The 27,080-nt window shown below is 36.5% G+C and overlaps 1 protein-coding gene across 2 annotated transcripts in view; it reads left to right on the top strand.

The window, feature by feature from the left end:
• Positions 1–27,080, top strand: part of NRG3 (neuregulin 3) — a 395,586-nt gene that overhangs the window by 342,067 nt on the left and 26,439 nt on the right. For both annotated transcript variants that reach the window (XM_048944625.1, XM_048944626.1), the window contains exon 5: positions 24,546–24,648. In XM_048944625.1, the coding sequence (XP_048800582.1) occupies positions 24,546–24,648 (103 nt within the window). The remainder of the gene's footprint in view (positions 1–24,545; positions 24,649–27,080) is intronic.

Consider the following 27,080-nt stretch of genomic DNA (forward strand, 5'->3'; position numbering starts at 1 on the left):
GACATCATTCTTCCAGACTAAGATGCATCTATTCCATTTTTATGTTGAATGGTGGCAGTGAACAAGCAACTCAATAAATCCAGGTGAAGTTAATAGAGTATTCTTTCTCTTCTGCTGTTTCTATGACAACGCTATCAGCAAAAGAAGAAAAGACTAATGATCTCCCTTTAGGCACAAGTTCTCTTCTCCTACATCATTTTATCTATTGGCCAAACTTCTGTTGAGAATGTTTTTAATAAATTAAGATGCTTAAAACGTGTATAAAAAGACAGTTTGATGGATTATTAATTAGGATTATCATTTCAGTATGTATTTTGACTACAGCCCACAAAAGCTACTCACTGTCCAAATGAAACAGAAGACATAGATGTGTGCTCTACTGTAACCTAAGAAACAAACAAGAGGGAACGTAAAATGTGTCAAGATGGGTAAGAAAACAGGATATAACCTAGCTCATTTAGACTGTTGGTCAGGCTCCCAATGTGAGAATGTTGCAAGATTCTGGATTGTGTTGTACATAGGGCACCAAAGTTGGTGAAGGGTCTGGAGTGCAAGTTTTATGAGGAGTGGATGAGGGAACTGAGGTTGTTTAATTGGGGAAGAGGATGTTCGGGGAGACTTCATTGCCCTCTACAGCTTCCAGACAGGAGATTGCAGTGAGGTTGGGTTTGGTCTCTTTTCCCAGGTAACAGTACAAGAGGTAATGCCCTCAAATTGTGCCAGGGGAGGCTCAAGTGGAACATACGGAAAAGTCTCTTTTCAGAAAGGGTGGTTATGCAATGGCACGGGCTGCCCAAGGAGGTGGTGGAGTCACCATCTGTGAAGCTGTTCAAGAAATGTGGAGGTGTGGCACTGAGGGCAGTGGGCATGGCAGGAATGGGCTGGTGATTAGACTAGATGATATTAGAAGGCTTTTCAAACCCCAGTGATTCTATGATTCTCTCTGCTTATTCTTTGCAGCAGGCACAGTAATGATATAATCAAGCTGAATGGAGTGTAGAAGTATGGGACTTGGCTCATCCAGCTCTAGCTACTTTAAAGTTTCTGACATGAGCTAATTATCTGAACTTGCTGGGAAGTGAACTGCACTTACGGATGGTTATCAATCCATTTAAGGATAGGCTGGATTGCTGCCTGGACATCTTGGTATAATAAAGCATTCACATGACCAAAATGCTAATAGAGGTAACATAGCATATATCAGTTTATGAGAGTAATAGTTTGCAGCAAGATTAAGTGGACTGTGAGGGAGTGGTCTACTTCTGAAGATTAGTTTGGAAGGAGATGGGGAGGTACCTGAGGCAGAAGGAATCAGTCAAGGTATTAAGTCACTATTAGGTGAATAAAAATGAAAGATGAACAAGTTAAGAACAATTGGTTGACACAATGGCTCAGTTGCTTTACGTCTTCCTTATTTTACTACTTATTTTTGAAGTCTTTAGACATGAAGTTGTTACGGAAGGAAGAGTTGATCTACATTTTTCTGAGTGGCATGGAGATGTTTTAACATTGTGACATGGAGTGTCAGAAAAATGGGAGAGACTTAGATTAGACACAAAGTGCAAACAGCAGGGCATGTGGTACCTGTGGTGGTAACAATGAGGGTAGTGTATCCTTAGGCTGTGTAGATTATCAGCTTCTTCAGGTTGTCTTACAAATGGGAAATGATGTGTGAAGTTAAGAACAGAGAAGAATAATGCATGTAATGGAAGTAATGATTTTTTTTCATTTCTGAACATGAAATATATAAGGCTTGTGCCCATGGAAGGGAACATATTTGTTTTTATCTTGGGATAAGAAGACATTGGCTGTAAGCTTGAGGTATTGCTAGCACAAGTGAAATAGGTCATGAAATCAAACTATAGTAGCTGAAATGTAATGAAATATGGCAGATGCAAATCTTGACTTCGAAAATACTATAAGATCATCTTACCTGTGCTCATTCTGCTATTCTGTGTTGGTATTATTTCACAACCCCAGTAACACCTTCATATTTAACTTACTATTCATTTGCTGTCTTGTTTGCGCTGAAGACAGTTTTATAATCTGTTTATGGCTTTTGCAACAGATGATGTGGGCAGCTCAGCATTGTCCTGATTAAACAAGAAGGTTAATGCAACTGTCAGGGAATTATCAGAAATGCTACCAGCAATCCATTATCAAAACCACACTGTAACATAGTGAAACATTTACACTTTAGGGCAAATTTCCACAGTAATTTAAAAGAGGTATGTATACCATGAATGCTGATTTACAGAAGCTACAGTTATCTTTTATAGAACATCGTGCAGTCGAACAGATCAGTAGTTTGATTTTTAACACTGTGAAGTAGCTTAGTGCTGTGGATTACCAATTGTAAACATAAGTTTCTACTATGCTTGTATCTATTGTAGCATTAATTAATGAAGATAAAAGAGCAATAGTACAAAAGACTGACCGGATTGAATTAGTTTTCTCAGTAATAGTGTATTTACTCAGAGAAGGATATATGGAAAAAAATTCACTGCAAAGAAATTGTGTCTAAATTAAACTGTAAGTAAATGTATAAAATAAATACACTAAGCTTTTGTGATGCAGAGCGCTGCGGTGTCCAGTCAATTTGTCAGAAGGTGTAGAGTTGTTGAAATGGTATTTGACACTTACTGAGATCTGTTTAAAAAGTTGAAAACATTTAGGACTGAACGTCTGCTACGATTTAATTTCCCAAAGAGTACACTGTGCTAATGCTACGGATTGCAACACTGCGTTGTTGTAAAGCAAGTACTTATGGGTACTAATTTAGAAGTATCACCTTCCATGTGATGATCGCTCACAGATGAGTTTGCTGAAGCTTTTTCAGTACTAAATGTGTAGCAAGGATTTACTATGTGGCTTCTGTTGTCTGTAAGGTTTGAAGCACTTATAAGTTAACTGATATTAAACTGTTGATGATATTGAGATGATTTGTTTTGTTGGTAGGAGTAGGAAACTTATGGAGGATAAGAAAAGTTTGTTTTGTTGTTTGTTAGAAATATTTGATGGTGAAAAATAATCTGCTGTCTTAAATCATATCTGACCTGTCTGGTTGAGGGGGGAATGACACGCAGAGGATGTGTGAAAGGCTGGAGTAATCCCCTACACAGCAGAGGGCTGCCAGCTAGCAGTCAGTGCTTCCATCAAGCTTAATGAAGAGGTGAGCTGTGTAATAGCACAGACAAAGAGTAGAACAATCGCAAGTGGGTGAGAATTCGTTGAAAGAGGGATGGCAATAAAGGGATGAGGAATTCTGACCACAGTTAGGTTTGTTTTCTAAAGCTAGAAGAGATCAATCTGTTTTACTGTGTTCTTAGATATGAACATGAGATTTCTCTTTAGCAGTACAAGATGGTTGCAAACTGATTTGAAGCTATTTGTGTAGTGAACAGTAGTCAGTAAGGAATAATATGCTCTGAGTTGTGACTGAATAATCTCTGAAATTATTACAAGCAACTTAAATAATCTTTAGCAGGTAACAGCTAATTTTATTTCAGGTAACAGAGTAGATTATAACTTAGACTTCTAATGAGAATAATTTTCAACAAATAATTATAGTTCACGTGCATAACCTGACATACGTATCTTTTATCATTGTACCCATCAAGAGAGATTACTTTTATGCTAGTGATGAACTGAAAAATACAATCTGCAAATCATCCAGTTTATGAAAATTTCTTAAGTGACTGAACTTAGAGGTATGTGACTTTACCAAACGGGGAAAAAATATGAGAGTAATTCATAACAGAATCTCAGGGGAATCTGTTCTAAAATGAAAAGTTGCTTGAACTAAAATATGTCTCATCAAAAACGAAGTAAAGTTAATAATGGCAAATTACTGAACTCATGAATTTTTATGTCTCTAGAAATAACGAGAATATCTGTTTAGTATATTGATTCCTGTTCTACTTTCTTGGAATCCCTTATAATTTTCTGTTTTCCAATTCTAGCTTCTTTTTTTTTTCTAAAGCATTTAGGCACACATTTACTTACAGCCACATTTTTTCTTTCGTGTTATACACCTATGGAAGAATTACTCTATCATTGTTCTAACCTAATCTACTGATCCAGTTGTGCATCATATAAGGACCCATCCTGTTTTGTCCATACAAATTACAGCAATTTATGTGAATACATTTTTTTTTTTTCCTAAACAGTGCTCTTATAAGAGCTTTCATGTTGTGGATGTTCTGCTCCTTCTATTTCAGTTCTCTGAACAGGAACAGAGACCCATTTTTGTTCTACTACTACTAGGAAATCTTGTGAAGGGTAGTTTGGTTTCTAACTCATAACTTCAAGATTAATCAATCTTGGTTAATAGCTTGTTGTTACTTGAAAAAGTAAATGAGTTCCACAGGGGGTAACAGTTTGTGTAGTTAGTTGTTTTAATGTTGAATTAGAAGACCTCAGCTCCTGCTATGGTACAGGATCCATAGTCTGTTCCAAAAGGAAATTGGATCAGCATGTGGGATAGCTGAGTGATGCACTTCCATGTCAGGTGCCATTCCGTCAGACTGCTCCTCTGCTGCTATGTGTCACATGGCAACAGCATGTAATGGGATATTGGTGGGGAGGTCCAACCTCTACTTCCATACCACCAAAATCCACCTCTGACATTCTGGGCCAACATAACAAAAAATAGGAGGTATTAATTTCGGAGCAACCATCGTATGTTATGTCTGAATACACTCTTCTTTGCTGCTGTGGTCCTCTATGCCTGCTGCTAAACTGCTGCTTTGTTGGGAGGGTGCAACTAGCATCTAAAAAACAACCTTGTCTGCTGGATTGCTTTTCATGGTTGTTTGATCAGCATGCAGCACGATGGATCAGTGGTTGTAAAATGCTGTAATCCTTCCTCTTGGCCAGTGTTATTGATGTAGGCAGGGAAGGTGAAATCAAGAACAAAGGGAAAGTCCAGAACTGGTGCAATAAAACAAGGATAAACCAGTGCTGGTGCTGGTGAGGAGATGGTGGAGCTGGGCTGAAAGAGGCAGCAGTGAAGAGGATTTGTTCACTGTTGTTACCCTAAAAGCTGTCTAGAATGGAGGCTCTCATATCAAAATTGAAGCCAGGAGTTTTGCTGAGATAAAATTTAGTGTCAGAGTAAATCTGTCTTTTAGTCAGAAAATCAGTGTCTATATCAGAGAAAAACATCAATAAAATGCCTTTAACTGAATAATTCAGAGACAAATGAAAGTTTTTGTACTTTGGAAGGTGACTTGTTGCAAATTGAACTACTTAGTTTTGCAAGCTTCTCTTTTTCCTAAGATACATGTTTCTTCTGGCTATTCTGCAGGTGATCTAAGAGCATGTGGTTCTCAGCAGCTTGTGGTTTTGTACATTGCGTAGAAAATATGCTGTTGCTGGATTTTATCTTAGGGTTTGTTTTGCTTTTCATATGATAGTATTTTTTATAAGTGCGTATTTTTGTAGGTGTTTCTGTGAGTGAAAGCAAACTCAACATAGTTTTTTCTTTTTTTAATTTCCATGACCTTTTGCGTTCTTTCATGCAAATTTCCAGGATAAAACTGGATACCCCCCAGTGTTTAAGACTATTTAAATAAATCATTATTTAAATTATTATATCATTGGCTTTACCAATTGATAATTATGCTGAATATTTATCAGAAGGATGTGTATGTTTGTAACGTACAAGATTATTGCATAATATACTACAAAGCTGTAAATTCAGTCCTCTTTTAATGGGAAATGTAAAACTAATTACTGCTCTACATGTCTTCTACAGAAAACAGTTGGGGTGCACACTTTTGACCTGCCTGTGTCAACATCTGCAGGGGACAGTGCACTGACCACAAGCTACTTATCACAGTTGTATTTCTAAGTATTGAACTAGAGTTGTTTTTCATATGGAACAGATACAGCACATAAGAAAAACAAAGTGCTGTAACAGTAGTAATGAAGAGGGAATAGCAGCTGTCAGTTATCTGCTTACCACGTGTGACTTGGGGGGCAGGAAGGAATGAGGTGACATCTAAAGAAACAAATTACAGGCATGTGTTTTTATTAAGAGTCTTTATTAAAGGGATGAGATTTGCTTATAGGAAGTGCCGTGAAACTTCTCTGTAGAGAATAGCTCTGCAAAACATACAGCTTGCCTTTAACGGGAAGATTTTGCTATTGACGTTGGGAGCTCAGTTGGTAAATACTCCTTTCAACAGAGCTTTGCTCATTTACTCCCTTTGAAGACCTGTCCCTCGTATTTTAATTAAAAAGAAGCAGACAAAATCTAATCATGCAGAGCCTGCTCCATACCAACTGTGGGATTACTGCAGCCGCCTGGAGTTAAATGACTCCTTCATGCTCAGTGTGTAAGAGCTGAGCAACTGCGACATGCAACCAGATCTTCTGCAGCACGTTCTGAAAGGCAATGTCATGGGAAGAGCATCTGAGAAGACTATGAAAAGGCAGCAAAAGAAGCAATTACAGCATTCATTTTTCCCTTTTATTGTCTGAGTCATGCCAGTTGTTAGTGAGCAACATTTAATTAAACCGTTATCAACTTAACTTTGGTGTATTTCATAATCTCACCCTGGGCATTGTCTTTTTATTAGGAAAAGGCTTAAGTGACTATGAAATATAATGAAAAGCCATGGAGAGGGGTAGCACACAGCAAAGCTGCTAATCCACTGGAGACCTCTGTGGGAAACTTTCATTTTTCAGTGATACAGTAGAGCTTTGAAGGTTATCAGGACCTTTTATCTTCTATTCAGTTTTCTTTGAACCTAAGACATATCTATGCCAAGCACATCCCAGCGAATAACTTCTGAGATTGAAGTGGAAAGACTACTTTATTACTGCTTTTCCTCCAATGTTTTATATTTACACAGTTGTTTATTTGCATGTTGCTGTGTGTAGGAGCCTAAATGGGAGTCTAAGACACTAAGCACAATATAAGTCTAGTTAGTGCCCCAGAATGTTTATTTTGCAAACAGGCAGGTGCTATTCAGACCATGTGTTTTTGACCCAGCAAACACATAGATTTATATTTTTCTCAGCCTCTAACTAAAATAAAATTTAAGGACTGATCCAGTCCTGAATGGGTGTAGTGTTTTCCTTTCAGGTTTGTTATTTTTACACAAGAATCTGTTCAACCAATCAGCCAGGAAACAGAATTCCTGATTTCAGCTCTAAGACACCAACTGTGTGTAATTCTTACATATGGTTTCTCTACAGAATTGTTGATTCAATTTATAAATGGAATGCTGTAGTAATACTGCCCTACCTCTCTAAACTGTTTAAAGCCTATTACTGCATGTGAAGAGCATCGAAATCCTTAGAAGGCAGGCAAAGTCCGGGTGTAGCATTCTGCTCTAATTCTTTGATGTGTATTTCATTGTCACCACTTACTGTCGCTCACAGGATTAATGCTCCTTAGATCAAGGGATTGGGAAGAACGCGTGTCACAACTAATAATCTGCTTCCATCTAAGATATTAACAGGTTGTGAATTTGGTGTAATTAGGCATCTGTTTTTGGCATGGTCTTCGATGTGTGACTATAAATTGCTACTACTGATCTCTTGGCTTAGGGGAAAGCACACATCTGATTGATGTATCACATTTTCTGCTGTTAGAGCCGTGGCATAAAGGTGTGCTTGCAGCTCACATCTAGCTCAGGCTTCTGGCTTTCAGTTGAGATTTAAGGCATTCGTTCAAAATGGAAATCTGAGTTAATATTTGTTACTATTAATATTATATATATATATATAATATATAATATATATATATATTTATATATATATATATATAATATTATATATATATTAATATAATATTAATATTTGTTACTATTTGTTACAATACTATTTATTGTATTAGTCAGATCACATCATTTGAAAGGATGAAACAACTCTAATGAGCAGTTATTTCTATACGTCATATGTGCATTGTGTGAGGAGTATGGTAAGCATTGAAGATTTAGCTGCCAGTAGAAATTCCCTGGTTTGGTGGACATCTTTGTGATTAGCCTTCACTTGAAAGTGAAGGAAAGGATGCTGAGTCTGAGGCTAAATACATCAACCCAACATGACTTATTCTGTTTTTTTGTACCTAGATCCTATCTGCTAATGCTGTTAGGACAGGCAAATCAGACAGATGTCTCATTTCCCAAACAGTGTTATAGAAGTTTAGTTTGGGCATTTTTGTTTTATCAGTAAAACCCTATAAATTCTATCCAGTACACCAACAATCAGTTTATGTACATAAATAAGGCAGCATCACTTCTGGATTCAGTTACTAAGGTTGTATTTCAAGTTCTGCACAGTTGTGAGACTGCTTTCTCAAAAACTTCTCTCTTTCTCCTCTTTTTCTAAACATGCATTGATCCTTACTGGTAATCTGCATAGTTAGAGGGCATAGAGGCTTGAAAGGATGTGAAGGAATAGTCCAGAATCATGTCCAACAACTGTTACTCAACTAAACTAAAGAGTCTACTCAACTGAAATCTTTAGTATAAAGCCACCATCGCTGAACTGTGAACTGATATTTCTCTTCATAGTTAAATTCCTCCTAGCTGTCCAGAATGGGGTAGCAACATGATGATGGACATCATCATGAAGGGAGCTTATTCCTGGGATATTTTAATGGAGGAATGCCTCACATGCCTTGAAAGTATTTGCCTGCATGAGACATAAGCCAGCACTTGCCAGATACTATTACTGGAGGTGATGTTGAGACAAACTTTGATTATTTTTTTCTCTACCAAGGAAGACAGTAGATGGGGAGGGAGTAGATATGTAGCAGGAAGAATTCTAACTCTTTTCTTTAATAACCACTAGGTTTTATGTGGGCACTCCTTCCTCCTCTGTCTCCCCAAACAGAATGACTGTGTTCTGCAGTCTTCAAGTGTGTTTTTTCTATGGTCCAGTAAATCACCTCTGAGTTGCCTAACGGGGATTCCATAGGATTTCTGATCTTAGGTTTTTGTGAACTGGATGTTTACCGTCTGTTTACTCCTAGGAATTAAATGAAAACAAGTGAAAATTTTCTTCAAATGTTTGTAATTTCAGCAAGTTCTTGTGCAGGCTCCCAAGCAGTGAGTGTTTACTGGGATGAACCATGAATCAGTGGAACTAAGCTCATTTACTTCTTTATTAAGTGAGAAGTGTGGAGATAATTTTAGTTAATGAATCTGTTCTTTTTTAAATATTGAAAAAGTCATTAAAAAACCCCATATCCAGATTTGAAAGAATGCTAAAAAATAATACGGATGGGATGCACATCATAACAATTACTACACTCCATTGTGATGAATTAAAACAATTAGGGTAAGAGTTGACAAGTATCTCTAAATATTTGTAAGACTCACTTTTCTGTGAAATACATGAAAAAATTTTTAGTCTTAGTCTCTTCAACTCATATATTGGAATTAAGAACTCATTTTTATTTTTCTGTTAATAGGAAGAAAAGCAATACAGTGCAAGTAATCTGCCATGCATTGCACTGCATGGTAAACCAAGTAAACTGATAAACTGCAGCTCTTAAATAGCTTTGCATGCTCATTAGTGATAATTACTGCTCATTAGTGGAAATAGTTGTAATCAATGTGTTAATGTCAAAAGAAATAACAACAAAACCTAGTGTTCCCAGCATGGCATTTGTCTAAAATTCTTCTCCCTTGGCAGTTGACTTAAATAGCCTTGTGTTTTATTATCTGGTAGTACTTGCTTCAATTTAAGATGAAAATATTTTTCTTCATAATGTTGCTTGTATCACATGGCCACAAATTTCTGGAACCTTTGCTTTGCATGCTGCACATTTCTCTGGAGAGTACTTTCTGGTGGGTGAGAATGTGAAAGAGTATTCAGTAGTCCAGTGAACAGTGCTAAGTAATTATATTTTCTTTAGTATTATTTGTTTAATCATTTCCCATAGACTTCAAATAGAATCATAGAATAGCTCAGGTAGGAAAAGACCTTCAAGATCAAGTCCAACCAAAACTAAACCCCTACTACCCCAACTCCCTACCGCTAAATCGTGTCCATGTGTTCCAACAGAAAAAGGGTACAGTTTTAGTTGGGAAGGTAAAATTTGTTAGGATTGGATTTGTTCAAAGGCTTTTTCTCTACTGGTTCACTCCATGTTGTATGGGCTGCAAATAGCGGAGGTATTGCAGATGGGCTGTTCAATTAACGTAAGTGGCTTTTTCCTCATTTCATATGTGTATATTTTCGAATACAAAAAAGCCTTTCAGTTTATGGTGAGTTTTTTTGGTTTTTTGTTTTTTTAATTATTAAGAAGGAGTTTGATTTTATTGCCTGTTTTATCTGTAGCCTTTAATTTTGTGATATGAGAAGAGGGCTTTGTGACTCTGTGGAATGAGCAGCTGGCATTGTTTCTTTTCTTTAAAGAGATTTATGGGATTACAGAGTACTTCAGCCACTGGAGTTTCTAACTGGAAGCATGACATAAACCAGTCACTTTAAGGGCAAAATTTTGATTCTGTGATAAAATATCTAGTAAACAAAAGTTATCAGTGACATGAAATTAAAAAGAAAAAGGGAATAAACATGGGCCATTTTAGAATTGTACATCTTGCAATTTGTGTCTGTCCTAAATTCATTTTATATAAAAATGATCCAACTTTGCTGCAAACCATTTAAAGATTTTTGCATGAATGCTTAAACAGAAAGCTAATTAGGAAATGATTCCCAGAAGCTTCAGAAATGACTTATTATATTATTAGAACTTTTTATTAAACATTGCAGCTTTTTTATTAAACATCTTTTGTAATGGCCAATTGATTATTACATGGAAATCAGACATTTGGATTAAGCAGGATTTAATTCAAATATAAGGTATTCCTAATATTTCCCTTAAGAGCAGTATCTCTGTAATCTAGCAGGTAGAGTTCTTATTGCCCAGCCAGAAGTAGAAATATATACGTGTATAATTCATTCTAATTAGTTGAACTGTTATATTAGTACGCTGTATTTGTTTACAAATAAGAAGCAAGTGAGGTGAGAGGAGTCTGGATAAAAGTTTGGGAATTCTAATAGTAGGAATATATTTCATACAGAAAGGTGGAAATAGGCACGTAAAGTGCTTCAGTATAACAAGTTACATTATTCCTGAAAGGTTGCATTGCTCCTTGGGGAAATATTATAGCAAGGTGTCTTTTGATTTGTAAACTAGGTAGATAGGATGTTTTAGGATGAGGGCTTTCAGAAGACATTAAAGAAAGTTAGACTATATTCTCTGGGGTACCTTCAAAACGTACCTTTATTGACAGTTTGCCTTTGGGGATATTTATAAGTTAGGAGATAAGCAAGTGTACCATTAACCAAACAGGACAAGGTACATAAAGCTACCATGTTGAACCAATGTATGTCTTTAAATGCATATGATAGAAATTTTGGTTTGGAGTTTCTTTAGGGAAGAAAAAAAAAAAAAAAGAGCTGGGCTTTTTAAAAACTTATTTATTTCTTTCTTGTAAAGAGAGACATCTGGCATCATCCTTTATTTTTTTTCTGCTAAACCCATGAGGCTTCCCAAAGCAGAGACAGGAAGCAAGGCAGATGGGAAGAAGTAAAAGTTTAGGCAATCATTAAAATTTTTTTTTTCTTATTATTCCTCAGTGTAAGTTGTTGAGTTGAGAAATGCCTGCTTTTATTTCAAGATATTAAGTGATTTTTGTTTAGTCTTGCTTATATTGCTGTAAGAAAATGTCACATAAATTTACTGTTGATTTCACTGCTGTTGGAGATATCCTCTACTATAAACTACAATCAATATAATGGCATAATAATACCATATTAAATTACGAGGCTACAAAAAATCTCATTTACTACTCTCTGGTTTGCCAAATGATAACGTGTAGGCAGTACTGCAGGTTTTCACCATAAATGCAGTGTGCGTTCACATATTCAGAGGTTAAGAGTTATGCAAAATCTGTTGAACAATAGTTCTATGCAACAAGTGTGTGGAACACTGAGTTGGGTTGCAGCTAGGAAAGTTTGTTTGCTAAGGAAGCATTTTCTCTGTTGCACAGATACAGATGTGATTTGCATACATGATTTATTTCACAAAACATGTGATTTTCACTTTTGGAACAGCAAAAAAAAAGGAAGTCCCACATTGTGACAAACAGTATGATTAAAACTCAGTCCCACGTTTCTTCTCTGTCTTCTTCAACTAGGAAAAGTGAAAACTTATGTCTAGTTCAAAATTGTTACTTGTGGAGGTTTATTGGGTATTTGGCTTTGCTCAGAGAATTTGCTACTTCATTTCTTTACTGAAGTTCCATCGCTGGCACTTGAGTCACCTGAAGTGGTGACATAATTAGCTGTGGTCTCATATTGCCAGAGGAGATCACATGCAGAGAAACAAGAGTTGAGAGGGACTGACAGAGAAAGAGGGTTCTGTGTTTGTGTGTGTGTGTATAAGGTAACCTGTATATACATATGTACGAAGGCTGCTCCACAAATAGTGTTTCCTATGTTATTATGTTGGCGGATGTTGGTGGTATGGAAGTTGAACCTTCCCACCAATATTCCATTATACTTTGTTGTGTGACACATGGCAGCAGAAGGGTGATTTGACAGAATGGCATCTGACATGGAAGTGCATATGAAGGAAAGGTGTGCTGTGAAGATTCCTTCACGTGGAAAAAGTGACACTCATTGACATTCACTGGCACGTGCTGAATGTTACTGGAGACAAACAATGAGGCAGTATTTGTGTAATATATGAAACTATTAATCATAACATTTAAAAAAAAAATGGTGTTTTGCTTGAATTCTGTATCTCCAACCTTTCTTAAAGCCAAGCCAGCATATCTCCAGGTCATGTGCATATGTGTGATATTCAATGTCTCTTCATTGATAGCAAATTAATTACTTAGTTTAAGGAGTCATTACAGAATTGTAGTACTCTGCCTGACACAGTATAAAAAAAAAAAAAGTGGTAAAGTTTGTAACCTTTGTAACCTTTCAGTGCAGAAATTACTCAGTACGTGATTTTGTCTGTGAGATGGATAATAATAAAACATGGAGCAGCATGTTCAGGTGAGAGCAAGTATGCAGTATGTTCAGTGAGCATCCTGGCCACTGTTTCAAAATGTGATTGCAGAGAATTCAAAAGCCATCCTCTTGTAAATTATCTGCTTTTTTTTTTTTTTTTTTTTTTTTTAATGAGCTGAAATTTGGCATTACCTAATAGAAGTGTGATCAATGAAGGGTTTGCTAAATTGGGACACATAGCTGGTGGTTTACTTCCTTCTCTGTCTTTTCTGAAATCTGATTCCACATTTTGGAACATTTGATGTTCCATATGCCAATTAAGAATATCTGGAAATGGATTATTTGTTCAATAAGAACTAATTAGGACAAAACATAAGCAGAAAACTCTCATCTGAATGACAAATCTTGTTCCAGCCAATGTGAAGTAACGTCAGGTTGTACACAGTCTGATCTCTCTCTGGTTTTACACCATTGTGGCTGTTCTTAGTGAAATTTCTTTTGTATATTATAGTGTAGACCAGAATCAGTCCCACTGTTTCTAGCTAGTTTCACTGTACTCTATGCTGTTGATGGAATGCATTTTCCTGCATTAACTCATCTGAGGTATCACTTCAAGATTTCCAACTTGAAAAGAAGACTCAACAAGATGAAAATATTCAGAAGGGTATAATTAAAGCTGCAAGTGAGAAGATACTGGGGTTTGAGGAAACTTGGCCTGTGAGGAAGTTGAGTGTTCTTGAATGTTATTCCCAACTATTAACTTGTTATTCATCAAATTTCATCTTAAAACTTTCTTGTCTCTGCCAGCAACTCTTACAAGTTTGTTCCAGTCATAGAAAAAGTGTGTTCTGGTCATAGCTCTAAGGTCCACTAGTCTGAATGATCTAATTTCATTTAAACTTGATTCCTCTAAAAATCATCTTCTCTTAAAACCTTTTTCTGTTCATAGATATTGGACATGTCTGCGCTAGCCTGCAGTACACCTGTATTTTCAATATAGTGTTAGTCTTGTTCAAATGAGTCAAATGTAGATAGAGAAACAAGATACAACCTGGGCTTTATTTCCTCACTTTGCATCCAAAATGCTAAATTCAGGCTTTATCAGCAACTTCATTGTGGATGTTAATGATGTAGCAGTCACTGTTCCCACCAGTTACTGAAGCACTACTGACAGACAGGTACCCTCAGAATGCCCAGTGAGTCAGGCCTGAGAGCTAGCTGTGGAAGAGGCCAAGCATACAGCAATTTCTGATAGCTGAAACACTGCAAAGAAAAAAAGTGTAGCACCTATAATTCTACATCTGATGTGTTTCTAGCCTTGGTCAAGAGCTAATAATTCAGTAAATGTTTGAAGTTAATTAATGGACATACCTGGAAGCTTGGCAGTATCTGTTGAGCATCATGCTTCCCTGGCAGCCGTGTTCTAATCAATGGACTTGCAGGCTGTAGCAATTTATCAAATGCTAGCTGTGTCAGATTATTTGGGCAAACAGTACCTTAACTTTGTTACCTGCTAATCTTATGTTTTCCTGTGGAACATCTCCATCTTAATTGAAACATAATCTGAAAACATGAGAAGTAATTGGCATTTGTGAACCTGCTGCTGATGACAAAGCTGAAAAGACACAAAATGAGAAGCATAGAAATGAGACCATTTTTCTTGCTCTTCACAGGCTTTCCACATTGAACAGTTTTTTTCATTACTGGGAGATACTGTTAGAGAAAAAGACAGATGAACTGAGATTTGATCTCTCCTTTAATCACATGAACTGAGAATATTTCAAGTCCTAACCTTTTTCATGACAATTTATTTAACTCATTCCTCTTAGTTCGTAATTAGTATTTCCACATGTCAATTCTGTGTTCTCTGGCAGTACTGTCAGAATTCTAAATTGATGATGGCAATATGTTGTCAAGTTGATGAATGGTGTTTTCTGATTCTGCTTTAGAGCAGAAGTTAGAGGTATGCCACTAAGATGATGATGAAGATAGGCCTTCTGAAGGAATCTCCTCTCTAGTTCTCAGAGAAGGAAAGCAGGTGAGAGCTGTCAAAGAGGTTCTTATTCTTCATATCCAGCTGGCAACTCTCATCACAAATGCAGCCCATTTTGTCCTGTCTTTCTGCCATGAACTGCTGTCTCCACGTTCTTAATAACTTCCTCTAGATATAATTTTTTTTTTTGTAATTTAAGACACTTCTAACTATAAACTGATAGCACATCATTCTGAAAATACTTCTGCTATTGCTGAGTCTAATGCCTTATTCTGTAAACTGAAAGAACTAGAATTGCACTGTAAGGTTTTGGATCACCATGCATCTGTTTGAAGTGGCAGGTTTGTGGATTTTTTTTCTGACAGTTCATGTACTTCATTCTTGAAGAAAGATCAGCATATGTCATGGATTTTGAAATGCAAAAATCTATTAGCAAAAAATCTGGTTATGTGCATCCTTGCCTTGAAGCATATGGTTGCATCCTTTGGGGCTATGACAGGTGTTTAAAATGTGTCTGAATGCATTCATATATGGAGGTGGGACTATACATTGGTTTTTTGCACTTATCATTTCGGGAGGCCAGTAAAAGGAGTTAGAAGAATAAAGAAAACTGTATTTTTAACTATTTTAAGAATTTTCTTTGATCTGTGAGCACAATTAGGATGTCTAATAGATGTCTTGGAATATGGCAGTTGCTAAAGATTTTAATCCCCTTCGACAATCCTGAAGCAAAGGCATCTGAAAAGACTTGCACTGCAGCAGTCCCAGCAGTCATGTACCCAGACTAGCTGACACTCAAGCAGTTTGGTTTTGGCAGCCTGCTGCTTACCTGTAGCTACTGCCAAGTTCACAAACTAGATCCCTTACCGGGGGTGAGCACACAGAGTGAGTCTGCTAGACGTTTCGTGGGCTGAAGGCTTAACCGTGTCTTAACACTGCTACTCGCATTTATAGACATTAAGTATCTGCCACTGCTCTGTATGAACACTGGATCTATTATCCCTCTCATTGGCAAAATGCCTCTGGAGGATTAAAGGAAGAGTATAGCTGCTTACAGGCGCCATACTGACTTTTCTCCCTCTGCCAACATAGACTGGGTGGCTCTCTGATTACTTGTAGGGATTTATCCTGCCTTAAGCGTTGTAGTCATTACAGTGATCAAACACGCATGTGCTGTGATGTGAACCTGACAGGAATGTTTTGTAACAAGGCCAGGGGGATGCCAGTGTACCTGGGCAGTGCACACAGCCAGGTCTCCTTCTTGTTTCCCCTGGCTCATGGTGTAGCTAGGGAAAATCAGTAGAACAAGTACTGGCTGCACAAGTAAACAGTCCCTTAATTCTTCATGCACTGGGGGGCTTCCGCTGGGATGGTTTCAAGAGAAGCACCAGTGGTAACAGTGCTGTGAGGGATACTTGTTCAGCTCCGTCTGGCATTCTCTCTCCTGGTTGTTTCATCCATCTCTGATCACTTGACTTGGAAGGAGGAGCCAGGTTAAAAAGTTGGGACTTGAAACAAAAAGAGAGTAAATACGTAGACCTGTGCCTGCCAAGTCCTGTTTGTGAAATGCTGTACTTCGGCAGCAATGCAGTACCCTGTGTCGTATCTTTCTGCAGCCAAGTCCTTGTGCTCAGTGCTCTCACCCTCCAAAGCCTTCCCGAGTAGAAGATCACATTTCTACTCAAATATTTCAGGTTTCAGGTTACTAACAATTTTCTCTAGTTCTCCTGTCACTGGTTTTCTGTAGATTAAAAAAAAATAAAAATCACCCTGGTTTAAATAGCAGTAGTCAAAACAGAGACAGTATTTAATTATAATATTGCTTGACTTACCGTGAGTTTCTGTTAATGTAACCATCAACAGTAGCTGTTAAATATATTTTGGCAGCTCTGACGTTAGCTTGAGATTTGAATGAAATGTTCAATATTGGTAAGTGAGCAACATGCAGAATATATAAGCCTCACCCGTGGGAGAAATTCCAGTGATTGGTCTTCTCTGGTAACAGCAATGCAAGATCTGAGATACAATAAAATACATGCTGGGAAATGAAGACGTTATTACATTAGATGTTAGGTATGCCTATGGTCTCAAATAAGAAAACCCTCATCACCTAAGGAATTAGCAAGCCAGAATTAAACAATATTGTTGCATTATAAGATTATTATAATATTTTTATGTAACAGTTGTCTCCAAACTATGGAGTTATGCATACAGTGACTTAGAGTACAACAGTTAAGCATCTGATTTGATACCTATTGCACTTGGGATAGTCCCAACTTGGGTTAATCTCAGTATACATGTATGTGTATTAACTCATGCAAGAGTCTTGTGTCTAAATGTCCTTCCTTTTAATCCCTCCGTTTATTAACATGAAGTATGGCTGAACCAAGACCTCAGAAGAGCTGCAAGGCACAGCTGAGCCCTTGAGAAAATGGACTTTGCAGAAACAGAAGGTCCCATTACAAGAAGAGTGAATGCTGAGTGGAAATTTTGCTGAAAGATTTTTCATGCTGATTTCAAGGAAAAAAAAAAAGTTGATAGAAACAACATTTTGAAAGAGCAAAATGGTTTTTTATTAAAAGATATATTAAAAAAAAAAAAAAGAAAAAATTAAAGCTGATAAAATCAGAGAAGAAAAATATGCCAGAAGCAGCCAAAAATTGAGACACAAGACAGTGAGTCACTGTGGAACCGGGATAGCATACTATTACTACTCTTACCTCCCAGTTAAAGATGATCATACAGAATTGTAGCATTTACACAGACAGTCAGAGAAAGCGAAGGAATAATGATCTAAGAGAAATCTGTGTGATCCTGAAAGATCTCTAGGACTTGGCAAATAACTAACAGCATGTAAGAATATATATTAAAAACAAAAACCATAAGAATTGAAAAGTAAAAGCCAAACGTATCTAAACCTTTCTGGAAAGAAAATTATACAGTAAATCATAGCTGCTGTGATTTACACTTGAAAGCTTTTTACATATTTGTGAGAAGTTAGAAGTGTTTTTATGTGCAGCGCAGCAAATGTTGCAAGTTCCTTTGTTCAATGGAAGACCATTGACTGTCGTTCAGATTTTGTGATTTATTGTGCATATGTGGATTTTCTTACCCAAATTTCAAATGATTTCAAAATTATATGATAGTATGAGATATCAGAATGTGATATTATGAGATGTGAGACTGATCAACAATGTTATAAACTCTAAGCTTGAACTGTGCACAGTATCTGCTTGGTTGGTGTTTGGCCATGAAACTAAATCATTTTTTTGCATACTGTCATTCTGTGGTTAGTTTGCCATCACTGAGACTGGTCTGATGGTGATTGACCTCATTTAAATGATTAAATTTGCATCAGTAGAAACTGGAGATACTTAAAGCTGTGGTTCTCAGTAAGCAAAAGTGACATAAGACTTGATTGTATGTCTTCAAGCCTTAGCTACCAGCTAAAACGCTGAAGTTACTAAAACACAAATGTTTTTAACTCTTAGCTCGATAGCAGTTAGATCAGTGCCAGCAATGAGCATGCACACAGAGGCTGATAAGACTTATTTAGTGAATTTTGTTAATAAATGAATAATCTTAACAATCTTAGAAGTGGGATGAAAATAGATCAGAACAGACTTGTGTTGTCCTGGTTGTAAGTTGTCAATATAGGAAAAACTCCTAACCAAACATTTTCTGAAAAAAATGCAAAAGCTACTTCTCAACTCCTAAATGCCTATGGAACTACTTCAAGCTATTTTAATACGTTTATTATATTGAAAGTACTTAACTGAGGCTTTGAACGTTTGCTAGATTTGAACACTCTTTATAGCTGATAAAAACTATAGTTGCCTGCAGATAAAAGGAAATTACTGTTTTCTTAGGAAGATAAAGTTAAAATTAATTTACCTTCAGAAATTGAAATCTTGCTGTTTAAAAGGGCTTATCAAATACTCACATCATAACAAGTAGTAATTACTAAGAATGCTAGCATGTTCAATCCTATTGTAAAATATTTTACACATTCTTATTTAACATTAGCCCATCTCAATTTTTTCTTGTTTTGTTTTTGAAAATAGAATGAGACAAAAGGTGGAGAGTGATTTCATTTTCTAGCTTGTGTTTTATTTTGTTTTTTAAGAGTGGGTTTGATGGACCTATTTTTTCATGAGATTTTGGTTTATTAATTTTATGAGACTTGGCCTTTCACTAAGCAACCTAAAATAACTGACCCTGAGAGCTCAGGGTTAGAATCATCTGCCTTTGCATCCCTTTTTCATGATGAGTTTTTAACATTCTGCTTAATTTGTTACTTCAGTTTGCAATATGCCATGCAAAACCACTGCTAATGAAGTATTAATAGTGTAGAATCAAGTACTCAAAAATAGGTCGTTCAAAGAGCTTGAGCAATCGTCCTTTCCTTCTCTGTCCTCTGCATACACAGAAAATGATCCCACTAGGATTAAATGTCAATAGTCAAACATTGTATAATGTCATGCAATTGTAATAGATAATGAACTACATCTATTTCACTTTGCTCTTGGTAAGGTACTTTTGCTGTAGACATTCCATGGGCACAAGAAAATGTATTTTCTTAATCTTTGTTACCGCTGGAATCGTGGAACTGTTCTTCCCAAGAGAGGTTAACTATTACAGCTATGAAATGCTTTGTGAACGTTAGCCAGCAGAAGTTATCTTGATCCAGTTCTAGCCTGAAATGTGAATCTGTGCAATTAACCTTGACACTGCCCTTTCTGTAAGTGATATGGGGTACAAACTTCCGTTCCTTACTTGAGAACTGAAGTATTCTGAAGCCCTTCCAGAAGAGAATTCTACCCAGACACAAGTCAAAGGAAGAAAACTCAATGACTAAGAAAGATATCTGAGAACTAGAAAAAAGCATGGCATTGTATGTGAGAGCACATAGGCTCTTAATGAAATTGGAGCAGACTTAGCTGGGACAGGTTTTTCTATTTTTTATTTATTTTCATTGGCTTCTTCCTTTTGAGTTTGAGATGTTATCAAAGTTTATCGTATTAAACTCTGAAATAGGAGAAGGAAGCATTATCCTCATGGTTATGGAAGATGTAAGGCTCTTGAATTACCCAAGGTCAAAGAAATTTGTGAACTGCGGCTTGTCGTATTTTAACTGCTAAATCACTCTGCCTTAGAACAAGCCACAGCATATGGCAGTGCGTCTGTGTGGCAGGTTTTTGCAAGTGAAAGAACAGGGAAAACTCTTGGGAGAGCTGAAAGTCTGATGCTGAGGCAATCACAGATTGTTTTGTGGAACTTGCAGTCTTTTTTTATTCTCTTCATAAATTATATTTAGAACGCCTTATATAGTTCAGTATTTGTCACATATAAATCTAAGTATATTGGGAAATATGCTCTTAACTAATCATTTGCCTTTTCATTTGTGATAATCCATGCTTCATTGGAAATCTCAATGTGCACTGAGTTTCCATGCAGTCCTCCTCTTTTGTTGTACAGAAGACTTCTATATGGTCCTCTGAGTATACAGGACACCAGTAATTTTCTAAATATCAAATGATGCTACTGAGGTATATGAAAGTCACTATTTGTGTTTTGTTATAATTTTCACTAGGCCAGTGCAGTTCTTTATAGTTGGAATAACTTTCAAAGTTATTTCAATGAACTGAGAAAATATACAATAAAACTAGAGGATCAAGTGATTATGGCTGGTAATGGTGTTGTACGTTAGGCTAACAAAGTCTACATTAATCTGTTTTTGTTAGCTGATTTTTTTTTTTCCCTCAGTTGTATGGATAGAAATACATGTAGTTCTTTCTCAAGGAACCCATACCCCTATTCTTTTATAGCAAAGTTACAAAGGAGAGACATGTTTCAACTTACTTACACAACCAAAGCACTATATTCTTCAGAAGTAGCAATCATGAGAAAAATGTCTGTCCTACACATTTTATCCTCTGAAGTTTTATGTGCATGCTTCAGCAGGTCTTTCCATATGCATAAAGCAGAGAGAGGACAGCCTTTGAGAGTAAATTTTAAAGAGCAAGAGAATCAAAAGGGAACACAACACCTGGAATATGACACGTACTTTTTTCAGTGACAGGTTAAATTTGACTGCAGTGTGATCACTAGAAAAAGCATTGCTTTCATGGGTCACCAATAGTCAATTTTATATTTCATAACAGTAGCAAATATGTGAAATAAGCTTAGTAGTAAAGGTGTGAGAAGTTGAATTCAAGCTTAGAATGATGAAAGAGGCAAGGTGAAAGGTGAGTTAAGTTTGTTGTGGCAATGAAGACAAGAAAGAATCAATGATGTAAATAAAAGTGGGCTGGATATGTAAATGGTGTACATGGTGAATGAGGATTTGCCTACAGGAACCTGTCCTGAGGGACTTAATGCTCCACATGAGTTTGTCTTGTCTTAATGGATCATTCTTTCCATAATTTTCACTAAACAAAGTAGTTGAATCAATTCACTGTTTTATTGTTCAGCTGGTTTATGTTTGTTGGTATGTGTATAATTTCAATGCTGAATGGAAATACTGTTCTGCATTCTTAACTGGATTATCCAAGAATATCAACATCAGCTTATAGTTTGGGTTTTAGCTGCATCGTTTTCTTGCCTGTTGGTTAAATGAGGAATCTCTCCCTAGAATGTTTATTTCAATAAAATGTAATCAAGATAGTCTATTTCACCAGGAATGTATGAATAATTATCGGTAGAGAGAGACATCTAATAATTTGAGTCACAATCTAGATTACCTTGGGTAGTTTGTTACAGTGTGTGAATACGTGCATCTGTGTAGGCTGATGCATCTACAGCTAAGGAGAAGTAATCTTTGGTTCTCTTTTTTGCACATTATTTTCATTGGTGTTCTGTTCTGTGAGAGCAAGAACACTCAGTAGCACTCTGCTGAAGCTCTCTGGCTTATCATGCGTTAGGTTCAAGGGCCCTCATTTGCACACCTCAGCTTCTGAGAGCTCAATTGAACTGTACAAGTTCAGGGCAATGGTGGACTTAAAGCATGTCAACAATGAGGAGACCTTCAAAGTTTTCAGGGAGATTCAGATTAAATTTCTGTCAAAAGGAAGGGCTTTGATTTGTTTTTAAAGGAAAAACTAAAAGGATGTGGAAGACTTGAGAATAGAAAAATGCTAAACTGATTATATTTTAAGATGTTTGAGATGGAAAATGGAGTCCAATACATAAACACAGATTTAAAGGATATAAAAAAAATGAACAAAGGTGTCTAATGGAGTTAAGCTAATCAATAACTGGTTCTTTAAATACGCGCCATACGGAATAAACAGAAAGTAAAGAAAGCATTGATCAGAATGTCTTGAAAGCTAGTGACATGACAGGGATTAAACAGTCTACACAAAAGACTTAAATCTTCACATAGTGGTTTGGGCAGGATAATATTGTCCAGTCTCTGAAGTGCTTTTATCTTGGTAAAATGTATTCTAAAGCATCTTTAACAAGACAGTGATAGCTATTCAGAACTGATGAAAGACCATGGACATGTGAAATTCATAGTTTCAACAAAACAACAAAAGCAATGAAGTTTTTAATGGACACCTAAGTTGACAGAAAAGCAAAAGTAGGTCTTTTTTTCACAAGGCTTACATCTGTTTCTTTTTAATTATATGCAATGTCTGAGTGAAATTACTGTTTGTAAGTATGTTTTATTTGTGATCTTAGGCAGAACGTGCTGAAATTGGTATTGAGTCAGAATAGATTGACAGTTGTGAAGCTGACTAATCCCTTAACTATTTGCAGTGTGTTCACCATGACAGAGTGATTTGAAATGCATAAGATCAGTCCTATGAGCATTGTAGTGGAAATGGAAGGTGGATAGCTCTGTATTTATGCACTGTAGTGAAAAACAAGGAACAAGAAGCCCCAAATCCATAGTTGGTTGCTATAGGAATTTACTGTCTAGATCCAAATTATATTCATGCTGTAAGGAATGGGATTAAAGCTCTGATGAAATCTATTTTATTGCTATATCACCAATGTTTTCTAATGAATTACATTTCTGGCTATGTTTCAGACTTCCTAGGTTACTATATTTGCTTCTTGTTATGTTTAAAACAGTGCCATAACAGTACAACATCTAGAATTTCAAAACTAAATGAGGAAGAAAAGTCAACAGGAGCTGAGGATGTTTTGCATCGTAGAAATGAGTTCTTAATCACTATATTATTCTTTGAGTGAGCAAGTAAAGAAGTAATTAAGAAACAAATGTTTGCTACTTGTAATTTTTTTTGAAACAGCTTATGATAGGGAAATTGGACTTTCACTAGAGACAAATCGTTCTTGAAAAATCCAAATGTTTAGAAATGGCAATGGAGTAGTCTGTGTATTTTTTTGCTTGGGTTATAAATAATTAGTACTGATGAGGACACTGTACATAGTATTTACTCATTGTAATAAATACAGTATTTAACTGAAGTTCCAGTTAGATTATGATTTTTCCAATATTTGCCCAGTTTAATCTTGTTGTTGTCATACATTCTTTCTTCTTAGAACCCTGAGCCTTGCACACTTAGAATGTGGAGTTGCTGTAAACCCACTTAACACATGAGTCTGGTATCTATGTTTACAGAGGTTCTGCACTGAAGATCTCTGACTTAGAAAGGAAACGTAGCTTTGCCAGTGTACTGAGCTTGTACTGTGCTTTGATAATCCTCCATGTTGGTTTTCTACCTCAAACTCATGAATGAAAAAATTATTTTATGTGCTATATGTTTTGGAAAAGTGACCCTAAAACAACAATCTTATAACAGTTTGTACTATAGAAGTGGTAGAATTAATAAAAATATAATAGAATATGTAGGAGCTCTTGATAAATTCAGTGTGTGAAACTCCATTTGCCCATCAGCTTCTGTCTGTAGTCATGAATGAGATCTTTCTCTTGTTTTCTTAGCTTTTTTCTTCTTTTTTTAAAATTCATTCTGTTCCTGTTTTGAAATCAATTGGTAGGTGATGAGGTTTATTAACGAAATTACTTCAGAAAATTAAGATTTCCAGGATGCATTGTGATGTAATAGTTTTTGGAATCCAAAGTTGGTTGAATTAATTTTTTCACTATATAAGAATAACCATGCTATCAAAAAAGAAAAACAAAACAAAACAAAACAAAAAAAAAAACTGACATTTTTCTGGTAGCTAAAAATGAACTCCCGAGTCTTGTGGGAGAGCTCTGATGGATCTTGCCTTAAGTCAGTTAAGCTCCATGGTTGTAGGGCTCTTTATTCCACTGACAGTGGAAGCATGATCTTCTAAAAAGTGGGAAAGGGGCATGTAGGGCAAAGAAAATGTTAAACTTCCCCAATTTTTATGCTTATGTATCTTTGAATGTGTTTGGCGACCATTTTGTAAAACTTTCCTAGGAGACCATACCTCTACGAGATGAGAGGTTCAGAGAAACATTCATTCTGTTGAGGAACTGGACAACTCAGAACTCCAAAATCTCACATATTTGTCCATCACGGGTGAAACCATGTTGTACAGAAATCCACTTTTTACAAGTACTGTGTTCTGATGCCTTCATAATTCTCAATTTTGCTGTTTACAGAGAGCGAAGAAATTTACCAGCGCCAGGTGCTGTCTATTTCCTGTATCGTCTTTGGCATAGTCGTAGTGGGCATGCTTTGTGCAGCGTTCTACTTCAAAACAAAGTAAGAGCCTTTGTCTAGTGTGTTTGTTTTTCAGCTTCTGTCCTTTTTACGGCTTTCCAGTTCTTCAGTTTCTCCCCTCTGTTTGAAGCTGTTGTTATTTCCAGGCAGGTTAGAACAGTTCTCCATGGCTAGAATATCTAAGTGAAAAAACAAAACAAAACAAAAAGCCATGCACACAAACAACAAGTATTACATGTCCTTTCTGTTTTCCTATACCAGGAAAGAAGAGATTGTGTCCCTTGTATTCCTTTCTCTGGACAATAATTGGCATTAATCACTTCCTTATTTTGAAAACAAAAGGTTTATGATACCTTTTTTTAATTTTCGTTCTGCATTTTGTTTTCCATAATGTCCCTCTTTTTTCTGTATGCTGGGAATAAAGGCAAAAGTTAGCAGTGTGTGCACAGTCGAGTTCCTTGTGGATAACTGCAGCCATTAGCTGAGAGTTGTAAACTGATGATGTGAGCTGCATAACTGAGTATTTCTAGTTCACAAGGATGTGGAACTGTATAACTAAGGTGGAATCATCTGTACTAAACTTTTTTCAAGCAAAATACTTTTCATTTTATTTTTCTTTATCTTCTCCACTGGACATTATCTTTAATATTTATTGCTGTGTGTGTAATTTGACTACACAAACCTCATGGCAATTACATGATGTGCTTGTTAACGCCACTACATTTATAAATATGTTCTGTATGGCCATCATCCTTCATTGCTGTTCAAACTAGAGCCAATGAGAAAACATGCATCAATATAAATATTATCTGCATGAGGATAGCCATGGTGGCCGAGTATTAAGAATGTGGAGGTTTCTACAGTTTAGAAGTTAGATGCTTATCTGAATACACACAGACCATAAATTTATTTTAATGGGAAGGAAATCTGATGAAAACTACTTTCTGCAGGAAAAAAATAATGTTTCAAGCTTTCTCTCAGGAAAAGGAGAAATGCACACTGGAAAAATCACCAGATCTTTTTATTTTTTTCCCCTTCCTGCACAAATTTCAGCACTACTGTGCACATGATTTGAGTGAAGACTTGGACCTGGTTCATTTTTTTTCTAACCCCCCTTACCTGTTCTAATGACTTAAGGGATTCTATTTAACTGTTCTTTCGAGCTAGAGTCTGACAGGAACATAAACCAAGGGGATTCTGTGGTGGGGCAGCTATTTTTAAAAATAATGAGTAGAAATAATGCATCAAAGTTGCACTCAGAGGACTGTAGTGGTTCCTATCTCAGGTTTGTGTTTTATTATTGGATGTAACTGATAGGAGTTACTGAGAAGAATTGAAGTGTACTTATGCCAGATTCTGGAATCTGAAATTTGAGAAGTTTTGAGAAGTATTGAGAAAATGAGCACCTTCAGTTCTGTCAAGAGGTCCTTTCAAACATAGGAAGCACAGCAGTGTTAGCATACTAATCCCTAAGTGCCTGATTGTGGTCCCATCTTGCAAACTGTCCAGAAAGTAAGCCTTTTCACTGCTTTGTCCCTGCCTTCACAGGAAGTTAGCATGCCTGTTTGTTGTCTAGATAACCGAATCTATGACGACCAGACAGGTGAGGTAGTAGAGTTTGCCCAATCTAAGGCAGGAGATGGGAATGCTGTGGCTATGCAGAAATAGCTGGAGATGTCAAAAGCTATAGAAGTTAAGTAACACTGCAATTTCTCTTGCCTTTCAAATGGATTTCTTAAATGTTTTCACTGCTCATGAGGTTTTTTCCCCTTTTGTTATTAGCACCATTCCCACAAAAGCCTGGAAAGAGTCAGTAACTAATTATCAGTCTGCATGTTGTTTTTCTGCTAATGCCTTGACTCAAACTTCAGCAGGTGACCGTGGTTGCATACCAGGCTCACCTCAGTACAGGTCAGCCTGGGACACTCCCTTTAAAAGCATGATTCCAAGTCAGTGGAGACTAAGGAAAACATTTTGTCCATCCCTCTTGATCTGAACACCCATGTGAAGCTCCTGGCCCACACAAGAGTGCCTCAACTGGGTTGCATGGAGGCCGCATAAAACATTATTGTATCTGTGATGCTGCCCAGTGTCTCAAGTGTATAAAAGTGAAGTTAAGGCTGAAGCAGCAAAGTTAAAATGAATCAACCATGATGTGTGTTAGCACAACAGATTTTCAGATCTTTTCATCATGCAGACATGTCTCCATCATGCTTGCAGGTTATCCAAGCATTCCTCCTGTCTGGGGGATGATCTTCTTGTTTAACTTTTATCAAATATTACTTAACATCTAGGGAAACTGAATGGTGCACAATCTGGCAGGGAAAAGGAAGTTTATTTGAAGAAGCAGACCCTGACTTCTTCATTCTGATGTTTGTATAATACCTGCTGCTAGATGTATGTGATTTGCTATACACTGTATTAAAAATCCTTTAAAATATACTCTCTCTGGGCAAGTTAGAACTTTATAACTA

The sequence above is a fragment of the Lagopus muta genome, chromosome 5 (genome assembly GCF_023343835.1).
Source record: "Lagopus muta isolate bLagMut1 chromosome 5, bLagMut1 primary, whole genome shotgun sequence".
NCBI lineage: Eukaryota > Metazoa > Chordata > Aves > Galliformes > Phasianidae > Lagopus > Lagopus muta.